At 37.3% G+C, this 19,937-nt stretch overlaps 3 protein-coding genes across 4 annotated transcripts in view; 1 reads left to right on the top strand and 2 right to left on the bottom strand.

The window, feature by feature from the left end:
- The window catches only part of LOC109837463 (NADH dehydrogenase [ubiquinone] 1 alpha subcomplex assembly factor 3), a 13,052-nt gene extending 10,417 nt beyond the window's left edge, over window positions 1-2,635 (top strand). Inside the window, exons 5-8 of one of the 2 annotated variants that reach the window (XR_002246283.1) lie at window positions 1,202-1,302; window positions 1,496-1,596; window positions 1,710-1,913; window positions 2,235-2,635. Coding sequence is in view for 1 of the 2 variants with exons in the window: in XM_020405722.1 (XP_020261311.1) it covers window positions 1,202-1,302; window positions 1,496-1,582 (188 nt within the window). In the remaining variant the exon portion in view is untranslated. The remainder of the gene's footprint in view (window positions 1-1,201; window positions 1,303-1,495; window positions 1,597-1,709; window positions 1,914-2,234) is intronic. The other variant, XM_020405722.1, reaches the window with a different exon arrangement.
- On the bottom strand, window positions 7,826-9,113 carry LOC109837462. Its single transcript, XM_020405721.1, has one exon. It carries the CDS (start codon window positions 9,007-9,009, stop codon window positions 8,158-8,160), a length of 852 nt encoding a protein of 283 aa, XP_020261310.1. The 5' UTR covers window positions 9,010-9,113; the 3' UTR covers window positions 7,826-8,157.
- Window positions 18,082-19,208, bottom strand: LOC109838731. Its single transcript, XM_020407154.1, has 2 exons — window positions 18,576-19,208; window positions 18,082-18,444 (listed from the first exon to the last, which is right to left on the bottom strand). The coding sequence occupies exons 1-2, from the start codon at window positions 19,206-19,208 to the stop codon at window positions 18,082-18,084; spliced, it is 996 nt and encodes a 331-aa protein (XP_020262743.1).

Below are 19,937 nucleotides of genomic sequence, written 5' to 3'. Positions count from 1 at the left end.
AATATAAATCTATCAATGGAGATATTGTCCCAAGTCTTAACAAACATTGACTGCAGCAGAATGAAATGATGGTAGTTATTTAATGGTCAACTGTAGTGTAATGGTCACTGCATAGACCAGTTAAACAAAATGACCATTACAATACATGTGTCAAGTTCATTCCCTTCTCTAAAATTGGAATATTATCATTATAACTGTTTTCATTAGTTGTGAGTGAATTAAACATGGGAAATCATATTCGAGAAGAAATGCCACATTCACAGAAAGCTTGCTAACTTGCACCCTACATCACTGTAGCATTTTCAGAACCTTTCATCAAATAAGCTATTATTTAAACAGTAGAGTAACTGAGTTTTGATCTATGAGAAAAATGGTAACTCCCAAATAGGATACAGCGGTTCATAGATTTGCACTTTTGAGTTTAAGACTTCACTGTAGAATTATCAGAAGCGCTCATCAAATAACCTATTTACCGAACAGTAGAGTAAGTGCTTTTTGATCTATTAGAAAAATGGCAACTCATGACTAAAATATGACAGTTAAGACTTGCAATATTGATTTTAATGATTTCAGAGTAAGTATAAATTCAGTAGTAAAAGTTGTTCATGATATTATAGGGAAGACATGGCTACTTAGCAAAACATGTGAAAGTTCTATAGCTGAGGTGTTTCAGCAATGGTCCAATTGACATCTGTAATTTTTTTATGGAATAACTATTCAAGTTTCTTACTGCTGTTGACAGTTGTTAACAATTTTGTCAGTCTACAATTGCTTGGTTAGAATATTTTCTATGAACACCGGTCTCAATTCCATTGTTACATTAGAATGTGTCATTCTGTTTTCACGTGGGTGGTCATGGGGAACAGCCTCCATATTACGGGGCTGAGGCTGCATAATACTTAATGCGGATATTTTCTCTAATTATCCCTCAGCCATGAATGGAAGAGGGCAACTTTATGCAACTGAAATACCAGTTAATCCTGAGACCCTAGCTAGTAGAAGACTCAACTTCGACTGACATATGAATTGCAGTTTTTCTGTGACTATACTGGTTTTCTTTTCAAGTTTAAGTTCCAGGTTTGTGGTTACTGCTGCTTTGTTTAGTTTCTACCGTCTTGTTTGTTTCCTTTTGTTCATTTTGTGGATGGTAATCTTCCTTCTGATTTTCTAAGTCCTCGTATTTTCTGATTTCTTATTGCAGAAATTTTGATTATTGGCTGTGGGAAGAATATTGAGCTAATAAGTCCCGAACTTCGCCGCTTTATTCGCTCTACAGGCATGAAACTGGAAGCAGTCGACTCGGTAACAATCATATACTTTCTTGTTTATGATAATCGTTTAATTCTTCTTCAGCTATAATTAGGTCAAAAGAAAATTTACTACTTTTGAATTTGGATCAGGGATGACTGTTACATTACATCTCTGTTTATTGTGTAATACAGAAACTATGCTTTCTGTCGTACTATGCACTAAGTCCTTTCTCGTCCTTTGGCAGAGAAATGCAGCATCTACATACAACATCTTAAATGAAGAAGGGAGAATGGTAGCAGCGGCGCTTCTCCCGTATGGAGTTTCATCATGATCCTCGTCTACAGAGTAAGCATCAAACTTACACATCTGTATCTCTGTCATTTTCTTGATGAAACTAAAAACAAGTGGCATGTGATGAGTAGCAAGTAGGAACAATCAAGTGCTGAGTGTAATTGCAGATTTCTAAAGATGAACCGAACAACTGCAAGTGCAATTACAAGCAGCAACAGTTGTATGCAAGTCAAAGCTGCAGTGTTAACTGTAGTTGCGAACTATCCTACTGCCCCTAAAACCAATATGCTTGGAACAAGAAACAAGGTTGAAATTGTAGTGTGCTTGTAAATGCCGATGGAACTTGATCAAAACTACTATTTAATATAGAGGTAAGGTTAGGGTTGGATGCTGGTTTTACTTCATTCCTTATTTGAATTTACTTACAGAGCTTTACTTTTGTCTTTTCCTAATTTGCTGTCATTTCTGTTGTAGTGTAGAGCAATATTAGATGGCTCATAGATACCTGTACTCATCAGGACCATCTTGGTCCTTTTAAGAATTCTTCTCCAGTTGTGTACTAAGAACATTATTAAACGTTTCTAGGCTTGAATTTATTTAGACGTTTCTAAGCTTGTTATGTCTTGTGCAAATAATGTATTTAGAAATTTCATATCTTTTAAGTTCTAATTGGATTGTCTAATACTTTCCAGGCAAACAGGCTAAGCTAAGGTTAACCAAGAGTTGTAGAATTGAAGGAGGCTTCTTTGTCGGATGGATGGAAACTTAGCTGCTTTTTTGCATGTATAGCCAGAATTCATCGATGTTCTATCCTTGAGTGACAGAAGAGTATGAAATAATCCTGGCTCAAGAACTTACAAAGAAACCTTGTTCAGCTTTGCAAAGTGTTCCTCACTGCTCTTCCTATGTTTAATGTAAGACATGTAAGATTAATTGTCTTTGTTGGTGGAAGCGAGATGATGAATTGAGAGCTGGGCTACAAATTGGATTTGGTGAATTCTAATTGCGATGTTGTACTGTGTAATGCACACGATACTTTGTTGTTATTTAGATTTATAAGCTCAACGCTTTGGCACAGTGACCTTCTTATTTACGATTTTGGCTCTTTGATAATTCTTGTATGTGGATATTTAAGAAATTCATCTTGTAACGGGGTTAATCTTCGAGTCCAAATAAGGGCTAAGCTTTTGTAATCATCCGCCTAGAGACGTATCCTTCACATGTGCTTGGGTTCAATTGAGAAACTTCATTTTTGCTAAAAAAAAACTGAGAGGAGTAACGGACGATTTTTGTAAAGAATGATGTCTGATTTGCTTTGTGCTGTAATTTGCTTAAACTTTTTTTTCTTCCGAGAAAGTAATTTGCTTATCTCAATTAAACATCTACTGCCAGAGTCAATAGTAACTTACATTTTAATTTTCATGATCAATTCCTCATTTAATTTTCATGATCAATTAAACATCTACTGCCAGAGTCAATAGTAACTTACATTTTAATTTTCATGATCAATTCCTCATTTAATTTTCATGATCAATTAAACATCTACTGCCAGAGTCAATAGTAACTTACATTTTAATTTTCATGATCAATTCCTCATTTAATTTTCATGATCAATTAAACATCTACTGCCAGAGTCAATAGTAACTTACATTTTAATTTTCATGATCAATTCCTCATTTAAGTCATTTCATAAAATTTATGTTTTCCAATAAATAGTAGTACCGTCTTTCAACGTTTCTTCCTACTTCATAGTAACCTCCAAAAGATAAAACCTTAATTGCAAAAATCCTCTTTCAGTATATAAATAAATCCTCTAGCTTAAACCCAAACACGGTGAAGAAAGCATCAAACATGCAAATCCTCCTCTTCCTGCTCCTGGCCTTGCTGTCAATCTCCATCTCTCCATCAAAATCCTTCCTCGTTCTCCCGAAGCAACAACGAGGTGAAGCACGATGGACTTTTCTGCGACCGAGAAATGTTCAACCGGGGAGTTCGGAATACAGATTTCCATTAGGGATTCTCCCATCACCGATGATTACTGATCCAGCGTATCGTGAGTGTTGGAAATCTTTTCGATCATTGCCCGGATGCACCCCTTCGATGTTACTTTCGTCGAGGAAAAATACCATTGATATCAAACCAGATTGCTGCGATGCAGTGCGCAGGTTGAAACCTGATTGCTTTTATAAGATCTTTTACACTGATCCTTTTAAGGCTAACTTTGGACCAGATGTGAAGACATACTGTGCAGTGAAACATTGATATAATTAGCGGTGAAAAAGTAATTGTGGAATCTGAATTTATCTCTGTAACAAATAGAATAAAATTGTTGGCACAATATTATTTTGTTTCTGTTGTAAAACTCGAACATATCCATTTCTTTTCCTGATGAGTAACGAACCAAGGTCATAGTAGGAATTTAGGCACTAACAGTCGAACAAGGTTTCTCCATTGAGTTTTGTGAACAAATAAGAAGAATAAGGTCTAGAATTAAAAACAAATGGGGCTCGGTCTACTCCAAACTTGATTACGCATGCGGTGGAGAAACTGAATCAGATGCTTCCGTAACATGCCACCAGGATTTGATCGACGGAAAGGCTCTTGTCAAACCAATACAAACAACACTGCTGTCTTTCTGCGCCACTGTCAACCAAATAAGAGAACTTCGGCAGACGAACGTTAATAGTGAAATTTACAGTCAGTTTGATGATTTCTAACATCAACCCACAGGCCACCGCATTGCTACAAAGTCAGCCAAAGCAAACGCAACAGAAAATCTGTCATAGTTAATGCCCACCCCCTGCCCTTCCCAGGGGAATGCATATTATCCACTCGCACACTTCAGGAATTGACACTTTCAGAATCCAACAGCTAATAAGTAAGCATGTATAGCATTGTTAACCGTTGTTCGAGTTTTCTTAGATAACCTGGAGCATTGTTAACCCTTGTTCGAGTTTTCTTAGATAACTTGGAGGTGCAGTAAAATTTTCCGTTCTCTTTTGGATTGAGAAGGATGTTAAACAATAAAATATTATAGATTCTCATTCATATTTCAAAAGCTACAACTACTTCCCTTTATATAGGGATACAATAATAAGAAATTTATTGTGTAGCCAATGTGAGGCTAAACACAATTACCTAATCACAATTATTTTCTTAGTTACAATCCTAATATCTCTCGATCACCAAATCTCTAATATATACTCCTAATATATTATTCCTAATATAATTATAATATTATAGATATCCATAATATATTCCTTTAACACCCCCCACCTTAAGCTAGAGCATGTATATCATACATGTTTGGCTTATTACAAACAAGATGTACTCACTCGAATATGTGACACGGCTTACAGGGCTGAAATCTTCCTCATCGTAGTTGTCTTTATCTTCTAGTCTTCTACTTGAATGTCTTCCACCACAAACAATCTCAAGCAAAAAATCACCAAATGCGATACCTTGATCTCTTCTTCACAGTTTGACTAAAGAACTACCAAACAACGAATCTCATCAATGATCCACTAAACAAACGATCCTCTTTATGGATCAACCAAACAAACGATCCTCTTCGGACTAACCAAACAAATAATCCTCTCTAGGGACCAACCAAATAGACAATCCTCTTCACAGATCAACCAAACAAACGATCATCTTCCCGGATCAACCAAGCAAATGATCCCTCCTTAGTGATCCACCAAAAACAAATGAAGCCGAGAAAATAACCTTCATCGAACCAAACTCCAAACCAAATTATGAGTCAATCAAAATCTTTTTTTTAGCCGAGAAAATAACCTTCATCGAACCAAACTCCAAACCAAATTATGAGTCAATCAAAATCTTTTTTTTGGTAGCTAATGGTGGTCAAAGTTTGTAGACTACAAGCGGTGGTGGCGGTGGTGTCAACAAGTTGAATAGTCGATGAACAAAAGAAAATCAAGATGACACAGACGGTGACGGAAACATATACATCGAGGATGACTAGTGCTATTAATAATAGCAATCTCGATCATCAACAAGGCCATCGAAAGCAAGACGGACAAGAACCTACGACACTATTCACAATAAACAGTCAACGTGCGCACTATTCACGATGAATAGTCACCACGCCCTGTTCACGAAAACCGGTCACAAGAAAGAAGGAAGATTGTAAGGCAGAAAAATGATGGTAAGAGATTGAGGGCAAGGGTTTGTGAGGATTTAGGATATTATGGAGGCTAGGGTTTGCGTGACTCTGATACCATGTTAAACAATAAAATATCATAGATTCTCATTCATATTTAAGAAGCTACAACTACTCCCCTTTATATAGGGTGCAAGAACAAAAAGTTTATTGTGTAGTCAATATGAGACTAAACACAATTACCTAATCACAATTTTTCTCTTAGTTAAATCCTAATATCTCTTAATCACCAAATCTCTAACTTGTACACCTAATATATTATTCCTAATATAATTATAACATGATAGATCTTCATAATATATTCCTTAACAAAAAAGAGTTTTAGGAAGAGAAAATGATCCAGATGCAAGTTCGCGGTATTAGGTCTTCGTAGGCATGAGATACAATCATTATGCCAAAAAATTATGTACAATAGAGAGGTTTTTTGAACTTATACCATGAGTTATTAGCAACCATGCAACCCAGATCCTTGACTCACATTCTGCCTTCCATATGCAACTTATCCAAGCTTTCTCCCAATAGAATGGATCGAGGGTGCAGAAGTAGACCAAGTTGAGAAGGCTCTATATCCAAGTAGCAGAAACATTTCAAACATGAAGTTATTATACTGTTGGACATGAGGCGGACACAAACAATGCACATCAAACTCCAATATGATGTATATGTTTTATGTGTTTCTATGTGTCATGTCATTCTGTATCATGTCCATATACACATGTGGATCTAACATTACTATATGAACATCTAACTAATATCAACCAAATTCCTGCACAATGGCACTATGGGCAAGAGAATAATCTTTTAAAATGCAGTATTATATGGGAAGAACTTTTTAACCCTCTACCCCAAGAATGCCCATGTGTATGCGGACTAATAGTGATAGTGATGTTGTTGCACAGATTTGCAGTAGCTCTCATCCATCAGATTGGGATTGGTACGTTTCTCTAAACAAGAAAGTCCAATGATTATGATAGCTCTCATCTTCACCAAGTATCAAGAGTTACTACGCTAGCAAATTCCTTCCTGTTCAATATGCACCGAGATGGTTTTTTAATGGTTTCTAGACTTAACATCATGAAGAAAAAGGAATATTACACTGTCACAAAGAAGGAGAAATATAATAGCACTTTTTTAAAAATAAGTACAACCTGAAGAAGGAGAAGGAGAAAGGCCATAATGGACGAAAAATCTCCTCTATCAAAAGAGCAACAAATCCGCCACTACAAACTATAACTTAAATTTTAGTAAATCCTAATTGATTCTCCTATTCTACACATGGGTTAAACAAGCTTCCATGAATATCTGCCACTGCATATACTATGAAATCGAATGTTTCCCAAAATCAAACCAGTATTATCAAGGTGCAATGCAGGGCGCAATGTGGCCCGACCTGAAGTTATATTGTAGTTCCAACATTTATCGTTTAACATATTCATTTACCACCAGGAGAACTACTCTACGATGCTCCTTGGTGTTCCATCTTACCCGAGAATCTACTTCAACACCAAAGAGATGAGTGCAGCAAAACCAAGTCACAAATGCTCTGATCAACTTTTACAATGGCATACTGTTTCTTTATCCATATAAGGGTGTCATCATACTTCTAAAATGTGCCTTAGTTGCACACAGGTTCTTTTAACACAGCCAATCAGATTGCACATTTTATTTATAAAAAAAAAAAACCTTTCCTGGTACATTACTGCAACTCCTTAAGGTTCTCGAATTTTGCACAAAACTTTTATCAGTTTCATTACACCTGATTCCAACTTGCGGTTCTACTTTCTAGAGCGTTTCTTTCATACCCATCCTTACTCTAGTCTAGGTCAATTTGATTCATTAATTATGGAGATAGTTTTTGCTTACATGCTCTGCGAAAAAAAGAAAACGCGGCCTGCTCAAGCACAGCAGTGATGACTAACCACTTATAACTCAATTGGAAATATCTTCATTTCTTTACATACTTTTATAAAAAAAAAATTAGTGAAACGACGATCAGTTGATATTGTATCAGAGTCCATTATAGAAGAACAAGTAATCACACGTATCGGGTTGTTGATAATCAAAAGAAATTAAAGCTATATTTCAGAGGCATAACAACTGTTTTCAACTTGACAATCGAAAGAAATTATAGTTAGAGCAGCATTAGGAAAGATGACACTTCCCCGTTTTGTTAGCAAATAGCAAGTCACAACAATTATCCCAAAAGAAAAGAAATAAATTACTACTCTACTATACTATACATCACTACCTTATCCTTTGCATTTCATCTATGTTGAAAAAGACCATGTTTAACTGCAAAGGTAATTTCACTCTTCCTCAACCCAAAACCCATACAGTTCTACTTCTATACACACAAAAGAAACTACAAAGAAATCACGTTGAAGTGTCTAAATTAAAAAAAAAGATGGGATCTTTGAGTTACCAAGTACCAATCAAGCTCGTCTCCCCGCAGCACCAAAGCTCCCATTGCTCCCTCTAAAGTTGCCAGCATTAATCTTGCCTCTTTCTCCCTCGTGAATCTCATTCACCTCCAAAAACTTCTTCTTTAACCCCTCAACACTCTCCTTAATCTCGCCGCTCTCCTTCTTCAGCTCCTCCACCTCCTTCCCCATCCAAAAGCACATCCCTCTCATCCCCTCCAAATCCTTCTCGCTCCACTCCTTCACCCCTCTCCTCTCCTCCTCCTCCTCCTCGTCCTCCTCCACTCTCTCGATGCTAATCTTATCCATACTCAGGTACGGCAATCTCCGGAAAACCCCGGAAGATCCCGTCACCGCCGGCGGTATCTTCGCCGCCCACCTCACCTTCAGGCCCGCCCTCGGCCCCAGCGGCACCGAAGTCCTCACCCTCACCCCGACTCCGCCGCGTATTAGCTCTTCGATCCCGATCCTCTCCGGAGGGAACACCACGGGGATCGGCCGCCTGGAGAGGGAGAAGTGGCCGAGCTGGGGTTTGAAGTGGATGGAGAAGCTAGGGTTAGGGTTCGGGGAGAGGCGGAAGGAGATGTGGAGGGGGGAGTTGGCGGGGGATCCGAAGCGGCCGGCGCCGGACTTGAGGGTGAGGGTGAAGGGGCTGGGGTTAGGGTTAGGGTTAGGGTTAGGGTGGTATGAGAGCTTGAGGGAGGGGAGGGAGGAGAAGGAGGTGATGATGTGGAAGGAGAGGTCGGAGGGGTCGCCGGCGGCGATGGAGGCGGCGAAGGGGAGGTTGAAGACGGAGATGGGGACTTTGGCGCGAAGGAGCGGGGGCTTGAGCTCGTCCTCCCGAAGCTTGATCGATGCCTTCATTTCTTTTTTCTTTTTTTCTTTTTTTCTTTTTTTAAGGGTATTTTCTTTCGGTTATTGGTTGCTAGTTTGTGGTTCGTACGGAGTTCTTTATTGGTGGTTGTTCAAGGAGGATGAGATGAGGTGATGACGGTGATGGTTGCTTGTTTGTGATTTGACCGTTACTTTAGTTTGTGAAAATATTTGTTTAGCATTTCGGTAGGTTAAATTGCACTAAATTGCCCTGTAGTTTCAGTAATCTTGCATTTAGGGGGGCTCTATTTTAGAGCATCTCCAACAGTGTTCCTAAAATTTTTTCTAAAATAGGAAAGCAAAAGTCATATTCTTTAAATTATTTTTGCTCCAACTCCAACAGCTTCTCCATTTTGAAGAATCATGCATTTATTACAATAATAAAAATATTATACATCCCTATTTTGGGATGCTCTTATGCATTGAAACTGTCCCCATGGTTTTTTTGCAATTACGGATTTTGTTTTGTATTTATTTTCTCATCCATCCCGTTTTGAAGAACGTGCTGCATTTATGACAAAGCTCTCCCCAAACATTTGAAGAATGCTCCAGATTTGGGGAAGACTCCCTTTTTTTTTCTCCTCCATTCCTATTTTGGGGAATGAGATGGGGAATATGTTGGACCAAAAAAAGCTCAAATTTTTCTAAAAGTAAAAATATCAATAAAATGGGGAAGCTGTTGGAGATGCTCTTAGAACCGAGCAAATAAATGCCCTAAGGTTTTTCAAAAGTTGTATTTCAATACCCTAAGGTTTGCAATGCAATGTAAACGTGAGAATTCCTCTCGAAAATTCTCATGTGACACTAAGTTGCTATTTTTCAGACATTTTAACTCTAAAAATAGGATTTTGACAAGTTTAATACTAGATTTAACAAAAAAAGTTAAAATGTTGAAAGACATTCAGGTATTGCATGAGAATTTTCTAGGATAAATTCTCACGTTTACATTTACATTGGGAACTTAAAGTATTAAAGTGTAACGCTAAAAATTTTTGAGCATTTATTTACTCGATTTTAAAATAGATATTACTTTTAAGTGCAAGATTGCTAAAACTTAGGACATTTAAGTGAAATTTAGCTTATTTAGTATCACCCTAATTAATCTTCTTTAGGTGCACTGGGTTGGGTTTAAAATGGGCCCTCCAAGGTCAAACCATCAATTTTTTTGGGTTAAAAGTTGTTAACTTATTTCGCAACACTATAGATGTAACAACATGAGCTACAAGTCTATGGTTATGTTTGATCAGGTGTAGTTGGTACCCCATGTTATCCCAACTACATTCACATTTTAAAGGGTTATTTTTTATTAGATGTTATTGCAACACTCAAAGGTTGTTGCAATAACAAAATAAGCCAAAAATAAAGTTGTTGGAAGAACCGTTCAAATTTAAGAGTGTTTCAATAAGAGTTGGAACAACATTCTAAAACACTTTTTTGACTATAAAGTTGATATTTCTATTTTTTTTTAGTGTGGCATTCTTAATATTTTTCCGTTGTTTATTTTTACAGGGCACTGGGTATAAGGCTGACAACCCATTTAGAAATGGACTGTCAAGCAACTAATTCGTTAGCTCCACCATCTTGCACCAATGTGACTAGAAGAGGTGCTGACAAACTATTGTCTCTTGACAGCCCATTTTCTAAATTGGACTTGCACCAATGTGACTAGAAGAGGTGCTGACAAACTATTGTCTCTTGACAGCCCATTTTCTAAATTGGACTATCAAGTTATTCCCATGTTTTCCTTCTGACAAACTATTGTCTCTTGACAGCCCATTTTCTAAATTGGACTATCAAGTTATTCCCATGTTTTCCTTATTTTTATTTTCCCTAAAACATAGATACATCTAATTGTGACATTTTAAGTATATATAAATTACGTTTAGAAAAAACACAAATGATTGAAGTAGTAAATTAAACTACAAACATTTATCTGATTAAAGGCTTTGGACCTTTAACAATCTAAATATACGTCTAATTAAGAATTCGAAATCCGTTTTAGGGGTTATTATACTTCTCTACTAAGATTTCTGAAAAGATTTAAAAGAACCGAACAAAAATATTTAGACTTGATAGGCAAATCCGGAAACGCACGGACTCGTTGTAGCTATCAAGATCGATCCCACATGGACTAGGGGTTAATTGCCAAATTTTTATGCTTTCGACTAGCTAAACTGGTGAGTAAAATAGAAGAGATTAAAATTCTAAGATTAAATAATAGAAATAAAATAAACAACCAATTGGGAGGAATTCAATATAATGAAGAGCCAGGATTGATTTTTCACCACAACTTCGATGCTCAATGATGAATTATTTTAATTCTCGGTGTTGGTTTAAACTAGAAAGAGTGAATTAGCCTAAATTAATCTAAAGCCTCTTTCAAGATCTAAAGATCATGCCTAATTAATCTCAATTAACCTACTTTCGTGGAATCAAGATTAAATTAAACCCATTAAGTTTTATGCTAATCCAAATCAAATCCCTAAGGAATCTAGCATACTTTCGTGGTTCGAATTCCCTGCTTAATTTCTAGAGGTCCGATATTACTTTTCACCTTTCAGTCCTTCAATTAATTACCTATGGTTGCTAATCCGGTGATCAAGAGAATCAACAAAATTAATTCACACGAAATTAAGTTTAAAGATCTAAACTTTCACCAAGAACATATATTAATCAATCATCAATTATCAAAAAGTTAGGTTCTTTCCCAATCCTAGACAAGTAATCTACTCACACATGATTGGGATAAGAGAATACATCAAATAAATATGCAAATCAATCATAAGAAGAAATTAATTAAAGAGAGGAAAAAATTAACCCGTTTTTCAATTGAAATATTCAAAATAAATACTTGCAATCCAATCTTATACAATAAATTCGTGTCTTCCTTCAATACTTGAACTCTAAAATAGATGCTAATTGACGGCAAAGAGAACACCCAAAAGGATCCCAAAACCCTAAGCTAAAATACCTATATATAGGTCTCCAAAAAAATCTAGAAAAAGATAAGGCCCGAACCACAGGTGTGGTGCGCACCACACTAGGGTGTGGTGGAGTCTGTCTTTGCTTATTTTGTGCTTGTTTGTACAATCTTTGGTATTTTGACTGTAACTTTTTCGCCCGATCTCGGAATGAGGTGATTCAAGTTGCGTTGGAAAGATGTTGAAGATACCTACAACTTTTAGCTTTGAGCTTTTCCATATTCGAATTGCATCATGGTAGAAATTCTAGTTCTTCATACTCATGCATTCATTTTTTTTCTTGAACCATGCATTCTAAATCTGATTGTTGCTTCAAACTATTGTTTAACTTCCAACGATCATCAAATCTTTTAGTCTTGAGTCAATACCTACATATAAGAATACAAACCATAGCAGTATCCTTGATCTAAACATGAAATATGCTTCAAACACCCGTAAATCATGCTTAAAACACACTAAGATAATACATATTTTACGTGTTTATCAACTCCCTTTAGCTTAGACTTTTGCTTGTCCTCAAGTAAATAAACAATAAAAAATAAGAAGAGTGAAAGCCAAATAGAGTAGGGATCACCCCCTCATCAATCTATTAACCAATATCAAACATATCACAAGACATACACGTTTCATCGGGACTTAACAAATTAATTTCCAAAACTCTCAATAAAATCACATTTCAAAATTTACTTACGATCACAAGCGTCACAAGTCAAGGATAGCCATCATATCCAATTCCCAAGTCAAAGTAGGAAAAAGTAATCCATGTAACTAGCTTCAATCCAGAAGCAGTAAAATTAAGACCTTAAAGTAGTTAAATTTGTAGACCTTATTTTAGGGTATATGGACTCTCAATCTCTCATGTGTTTAAGGATAGAATTATGTCACTCAAAATTCTTCCGAATGGATGTATTCAATCCATAGGCTTTCATATCATCTCAATTCTTCGCCACTACGAAAACTAATGCATGCAAAAAATCATGAGGTCTTTTATTTGGTTGTAACGGGGCTAGGGTCAAAAGGGTAGGATATATATTTGGGTTAGCAGTTGAAAACCTATCACTAATGGAGCGATAATTGTAAAAGATTAGATATCAAAGTAAGATCAATGACATCCACACAAACTCCATCATCTATCAAAAAACTTCTTCCAACTACTCCCTTTAGTACACCATAATGAAATCTTTTGACACCCGCAATTACATACACCATAAAGAGGACACTTTATTCATCTCTTTTTTTTTAATGAAATCTTTTGACACCCGCAATTACATACACCATAAAGAGGACACTTTATTCATCTCTTTTTTTTTTGAAAGAATTAATGAGAATGAAAAAGAAGCAAACACCTCCTTGCACACCCCCAAGCTTACACCTCATTACTCACATAACCCATTATATCAGAAATTGTGCTCCACTAGCTTAGGCATGGGTAAGGAATACAATCGGGTTTAAAGGTTACATATGTGGGTTAAATCAACAAAAATTAGACTCATTGGCTCAAAGGGGCTAATCAAAGGGAATAATAGCGCATGGTAGACTGTTTGGCTAATGTGGACTATGAACAAAAAAAAAAGATGTGCCTCAATCACCTTTTATGCATACAAAAGTTATATGTGGCCTCGAAGAGATTCAATGCAAGTTCTAGTGTCCTACACCATTTGAAAATATCACACAAGAAAAGAAAATCATGATTGGACATGTAATGCATCCAATTTCAGGCTCAAGGTCTCATCAGCTTTATTTGCCTACCAAATTTAATTCCCCTCTTGTCTCAATAGAGTAATGGTTATGATGCTAGCCACATAAATGCTAAATCTTATAAGATAAGAGAACATTCAAGTCTGGTTCTCCCATATTGTTAACTTGCAATCAAAAACCTTTGAGAATCAGTTGAAAGATGGATTAAAAAGTTGTTTAGTCCTGACTAATGAACAACTATCTAGTTCAATGATTTATAAAGTTTAAGAATTCATGTCATCATCAGGAGATCATTTCCCTTTTTTTTAAGAGGAAACAAACAAAGAAAAATAAAAATAAAAAAAAAACAAAACAAAAACAGGCAATCATGATCAGGCAATCAATACATAAACAACCCATACCCCCAAGCTTAAGGTCTACATTGTTCCCAATGTAGTAGGATGTAAATAAGTGCAAGGGTGCAGGGGACATACTAACTCACTAGTCAGAAGGAGGTGTAGGGGAAGCATCCTGGCGGAGCTGCCACTCATGAAAAGACTGCATCCTGGCGGAGATGGTGGTGAAGAAGGAGAGGCGACGGCTTGGAGGTGGATGGAGTTAGGTCGGAGGACTTGAAGATGTGGGTTGAGCGGTGAGAAGAGAGGGAGGCAGCGGTGGTTTGAGGGGGACGGGTTTTGATGGGTTAGGTCAGAGAGGATGAAAGAAAAAGGGGTAGTCTAGGTGTGTTTTTATTTCTTCTCTCTCTTTTTTTTGAACCGTGGGTGTGACAGATGCCACACCTGGGTGTGGTAGTTTGGAATTGTTAAGTTTTTTGGTGTCTAGCGAGCCAAGGGTATGGCAGACACCACACCTTGGTATGGTAGAGTATGGAATTGTTGAGATTTTTGGTGTCCAGCGAGCCAGGGGTGTGGCAGACACCACTACTTGGTGTGGTAGAGTCTGCCGCTCCATGTTTAACTCATTTCTCTGTAGTTTTTTTAGTTAATGCTTTGTCTTCCCTTCTTCGCAACTGCATGATTGAAAGTATTATAAGTTAAATTGTGCCTTCCAAATTGCCTATAAAATAATAAACGAAATTAAAATGAAATAAAATAAAATAAAAGAACAATAATAGAGGGAAAACTTGAGTTGTCTCCCAAGAAGCACTCATTATGATCATGAGCTCGAGCCCTGTTGTGCTCAATTCTATGACGAAGGGGGATCAGAAAGGGTATAAGTGACATCTTTCTCGTTTTGTTCCCCTACAATGTAGTGCTTCAACCGTTGCCCATTCACCTTGAAAGATCCCGTTGTTTCACTCTAAACTTCAACAACTCCACTAGGAAAGACCTCACAGACTTGAAAAGGTCTGGACCACCTAGACTTGAGCTTGCTCGGAAAAAGCTTCAAGCGAGAGTTGAAAAGTAGCACCATATCTCATTGATTAAACTCTCTTCGAAGGATATTCTTATCGTGCCATCGTTTAGTCCTTTCTTTATAAATGCGAGCATTCTCATAGGAATTTAATCGTAGCTCATCTAGCTCATGAAGTTGAAGCTTTCTTTTCTCACCTGCGATTTTTATATCAAAATTGAGCAGCTTGATAGCTAGCTCATGAAGTTGAAGCTTTCTTTTCTCACCTGCGATTTTTATATCAAAATTGAGCAGCTTGATAGTCCAATATGCCTTGTGCTATAACTCAACTGGGAGATGACACGATTTGTTATATACCAACTTGAACGGTGTCATACCTATGGGTGTTTTGTAGGCAGTTTGATAGGCCCATAAGGCATCCGGGAGTTTCATAGACCAGTCCTTTCTCGAACAATTCACTATTTTCTCCAAGATACTCTTAATTTCACGATTCGAAACCTCCACTTGACCACTAGTTTGAGGATGGTATGGTGTGGCAACCTTATGAGTGACCCCATACTTTCTCAAGAGAGTTCCGAATTTTTTTTCTATGAAATGTGAACCGTCGTCACTGATTACCGTTCGTGGCACCCCAAACCTTGGAAAAATAACGTTCTTAAATAGTTTCACAACCACTTTAGCATCGTTGGTAGGGGATGTTATCGTTTCTACCCACTTGGAGACGTAGTCCACTGCCACTAAGATGAACTTGTTGTTACACAATGTCAGAAACGGTCACATGAAATCTATGACCCACACATCAAAGACCTCAATTTCCAAGATGGAGTGTAAAGGCATCTCATGTCGCTTAGAAATGTTCCCGGTCCTCTGATAGCTATCATAAGATGTCAAAAACTATTTTGCTTCCCAAAAAAGACTCGACCAATAGAAACCTGATTGTAGAACTTTTGCAGCTGTCTTTGAAGTGCTTGCATGTCCCCCGTAAGAAGATGAATGGCAATGATGAAGAATACTTGTAACCTCGTCTTCAGGAACACATCTTCTAAACATCCCATAAACACATCGTTTGTATAGAAATGGTTCATCTCAGAAATAACACTTCAAGTCAGCAAAGAACTTTTTTATGTTGATAGCTCAGATCTGGATGCAATTCATCTCAGAAATAACACTTCAAGTCAGCAAAGAACTTTTTTATGTTGATAGCTCAGATCTGGATGCAAAACTCCACACACTATGTAGTTGACGAAAGCAAAGAACTTTTTTATGTTGATAGCTCAGATCTGGATGCAAAACTCCACACACTATGTAGTTGACGAAGTCCGCATACCATGTTGCATCTAATCTTTCAATGGCTAACAACTGATCATCTGGGAAGGAGTCGTCGATCGGTAGTTCATCCTCCTCCCTATCATGTGATTCTTGTCTCATCCTTGACAAATGGTCTGCAACCAAATTTTCTGTCCCTTTCTTGTCCTTTATCTCTAGGTCAAACTCTTGTAAAAGTAGTATCCGTCGAATCAACCTAGGCTTGGCATCTTGCTTGCTCAAAAGATATTTGATGGCGGAGTGATCAGTATAAACGATGACTTTGGACCCCACTAAGTAAGACCAGAACTTGTCAAAGATGAAGACAACTACTAATAACTCCTTTTCAGTGGTAGCATAATTAACTTGGGCTTCATCAAGAGTGTGACTAGCATAATAAATTGCATGAACTATCTTGTTCTTCATTTGGTCTAACGCAACACCAACTACATAATCACTTGCATCAGTCATGACTTCAAATGGGAGATTCCAGTCTGGCGGTTGCATAATAGAAGTTGTTATCAATGCTTCCTTCAACCTACGAAAAGCATTAAGACATTCATCAGTGAAATCAAGGGGATCATCTTTAAGAAGAAGGTTAGTTAAATGTTTTGCAAATTTTAAAAAGTCTTTGATGAAACGCCGATAGAAATCGACATGTTCCAAGAAACTTATTACTCCCCTAACCGACGTTGGTGGAGGCAACTTTTTAATGATTTCCACTTTTGCTTGATCAACCTCAATTCCGCGCTCGGACACCTTATGTCCTAGAACTATTCCATCCCTTACTATAAAGTGGCATTTCTCCCAGTTTAGGACTAAATTAACTTCTTCGCAACGCTGCAAAACTCGAGACAAGTTAGATAAACAACCATCAACAATAGTCCTATACACAGAGAAGTCATCCATAAACACGCTCATAATATCTTCTATAAAATCAGAGAAAATGCCATCATACATTGTTGAAAAGTGGTAGAGGCATTACAAAGACCGAAAGGCATGCACCTATAAGCAAAGGTCCCATAGGGACAGGTAAAAGTGGTCTTTTCCTGATCACTAGGATGAATAGGGATTTGAAAAAAATCCCGAATAGCCATCCAAATAACAAAAATAGGAATGCATGTCCAACCTTTCCAACATCTGGTCTATAAAGGGAAGTGGAAAATTATCTTTTCGGGTTGCCTTGTTCAACTTTCTATAATCAATACAAATCCTCCAACCCGTAACCGTCCTAGTAGGGATAAGTTTATTATTCTGGTTCTTGACTACGGTCACACCCCCTTTTTTAGGAACTGCATGGACCGGGCTAACCCATTCACTATCAGAAATAGGATAGATTACCCCCAGCATCTAGTAACTTAAGCACCTCTTTTTTAACCACTTCCTTCATGTTAGGATTTAATCTACATTGGTGCTCTATAAAGGGTTTATGATCATCTTCCAAGAGAATTCTATTCACGCAAATCGATGGGTTGATTCCTTTAATGTCGTTCATGGTGTATCCTATGACCTTGCGATGCATCCTAAGTGTTCTAAGCAACTTATCAGTTTTATTTTCATTCATACATGCATTCACAATCACAGGATAAGTAGAGTTAGGGCCAAGAAATTCATACCTTAAAGAGAAAGGGAGGGGTTTTAATTCTACATTTGGTGTTTTATACTCTTCACAAGTAAAACTTTTTGGCATCAGACTTTCAAGCTTTGCATTTCGAAGTGGAGCAGTTTATATTGATTTTAAAGATTGAGCATATGCGGCTACCTCGGTGTCTTCATCATTTATTGAACCGTTGCTTACTAAACACTTCTCAAGCAGATTAGCTGAGTAATGGTTTGCAAGTTGCTCATGTGTACACTTGTCAATCACGTCGGCCATGTAACATACTTTATCAGTTAGAAGGAGTTTCATAGCATTGCTTAAATCAAATTCTACCGTCTCCCCTCCAATATTTAGGGAGAGTCTTTCATTTTTAACATTGATTATAGCACCTGCAGTAGCAAGGAAGGGTCTTCCTAATATAATTAGAAAATGAGAATCTTCTTGTATTTCCAAAATAACGAAATCAACCGGGATAAAGAACTTACCGACCTGGATAGTACATCTTCAAGTATACTTATCGGATATTTTATCGATCGATCCGCCAATTGGAGTGATATCGTGGTTGGCTTCAAATCACCTATGTTAAGCTTCTTACAGATAGAAATTAGCACCAGACTTACGCTTGCACCCAAATCACACAAAGCACGGTTAATAGAGACATTACTAATAACACAAGGAATAGAAAATGAGTCTGGATCCTTAAGTTTAGGAGGCAACTTATTTTGGATGATAACACTACACTCCTCAGTAAGGGCCACAGTCTCATATTCTTCCAACTTCCTTTTATTAGATAGTATCTCTTTCAAGAACTTAGCATGAGAAGGCATTTGAGAAATAGCCTCAGTGAACGGGATATTGATGTGTAACTTTTTCAAAATCTCCAAAAATTTTCCGAACTGCTTTTCTAACTTAGCCTTAGCTAACCTTTGGGGAAAGGGTAGATGAGGCTTGTAAGGAGTGGGAGATATATATTTCTCAACTTTTTCTTCTTCTTGCATTTGGGTCTCATTATCATCATCTACTTCATTTTCATTTTTTTCTTCATGATGACCATCTACCCCATCATTTTCCTTCATCTTAGGTCCCTCATATTGTTTTCCGCTCCTAAGGGATATAGTATTCACATGACCCCTGGGATTTGTCTCGGTTTGTCCACGTAGCATGCCCGAAGGCCTAGAGGAAGAACTAGCATTTTGTGCCAATTGGATGATTTGTGCCTCCAGCATCTTGTTATGTGTAGCTAAGGAATCCATCTTACAGGCTAATTACTTTACTACCTCATTCATGGTTTGTTGTTGTTACGTAAACTCTTCATTCAATTTTGATTGAGTCATCACAAACCTTTCCATCATATTTTCCAAATTAGACCTTTGAGAACGGAGATTGGTTTGAGGGGCACGAAAACCAGGAGGAGCAAAATTGGATGTGGACATGGAATTTAAAGGTGTGTTTCTATAAGATAAATTAGGATGATTCCTCCACCCCGGATTATAAGTATTAGAGAATGGGTCTCCCTTCTGATTAAAGTTATTAACATAGTTAACATGTTCATTACGATAAGTATTAAGGGATAAGGGATTTCCTAATTGACATTCAAGTACAGAATGACCCACATAACCACATATCTCACATGTAATTGAAGTAGACGCCACAAAATTAACACTCAAGCTTTCAACTTTTTTAAACAAAGCATCAACTTTAGAGGATATATGATCTAAAGCATCTACTTCATATTTTCCACCTTTTGATGTTTGAGCACGCTCGTTCGCCTATTGATAGTGATTCTAAGCCATGTCTTCAATGAGAGTATATGCCTCATCTATTGTTTTGTTCATCAAAGCTCCTCCTGCAGCATAAGCCATGTCTTCAATGAGAGTATATGCCTCATCTATTGTTTTGTTCATCAAAGCTCCTCCTGCAGCATCAGCAGTCATTCGAGTGTTGTAAGTGAGCCCGTTGTAGAAGGTGTGAACAATTAACCA

This window comes from Asparagus officinalis, chromosome 4 (genome assembly GCF_001876935.1).
Source record: "Asparagus officinalis chromosome 4, Aspof.V1, whole genome shotgun sequence".
Taxonomy (NCBI): Eukaryota; Viridiplantae; Streptophyta; class Magnoliopsida; order Asparagales; family Asparagaceae; genus Asparagus; species Asparagus officinalis.
This window is presented reverse-complemented; position numbering and strand designations above follow the sequence as displayed.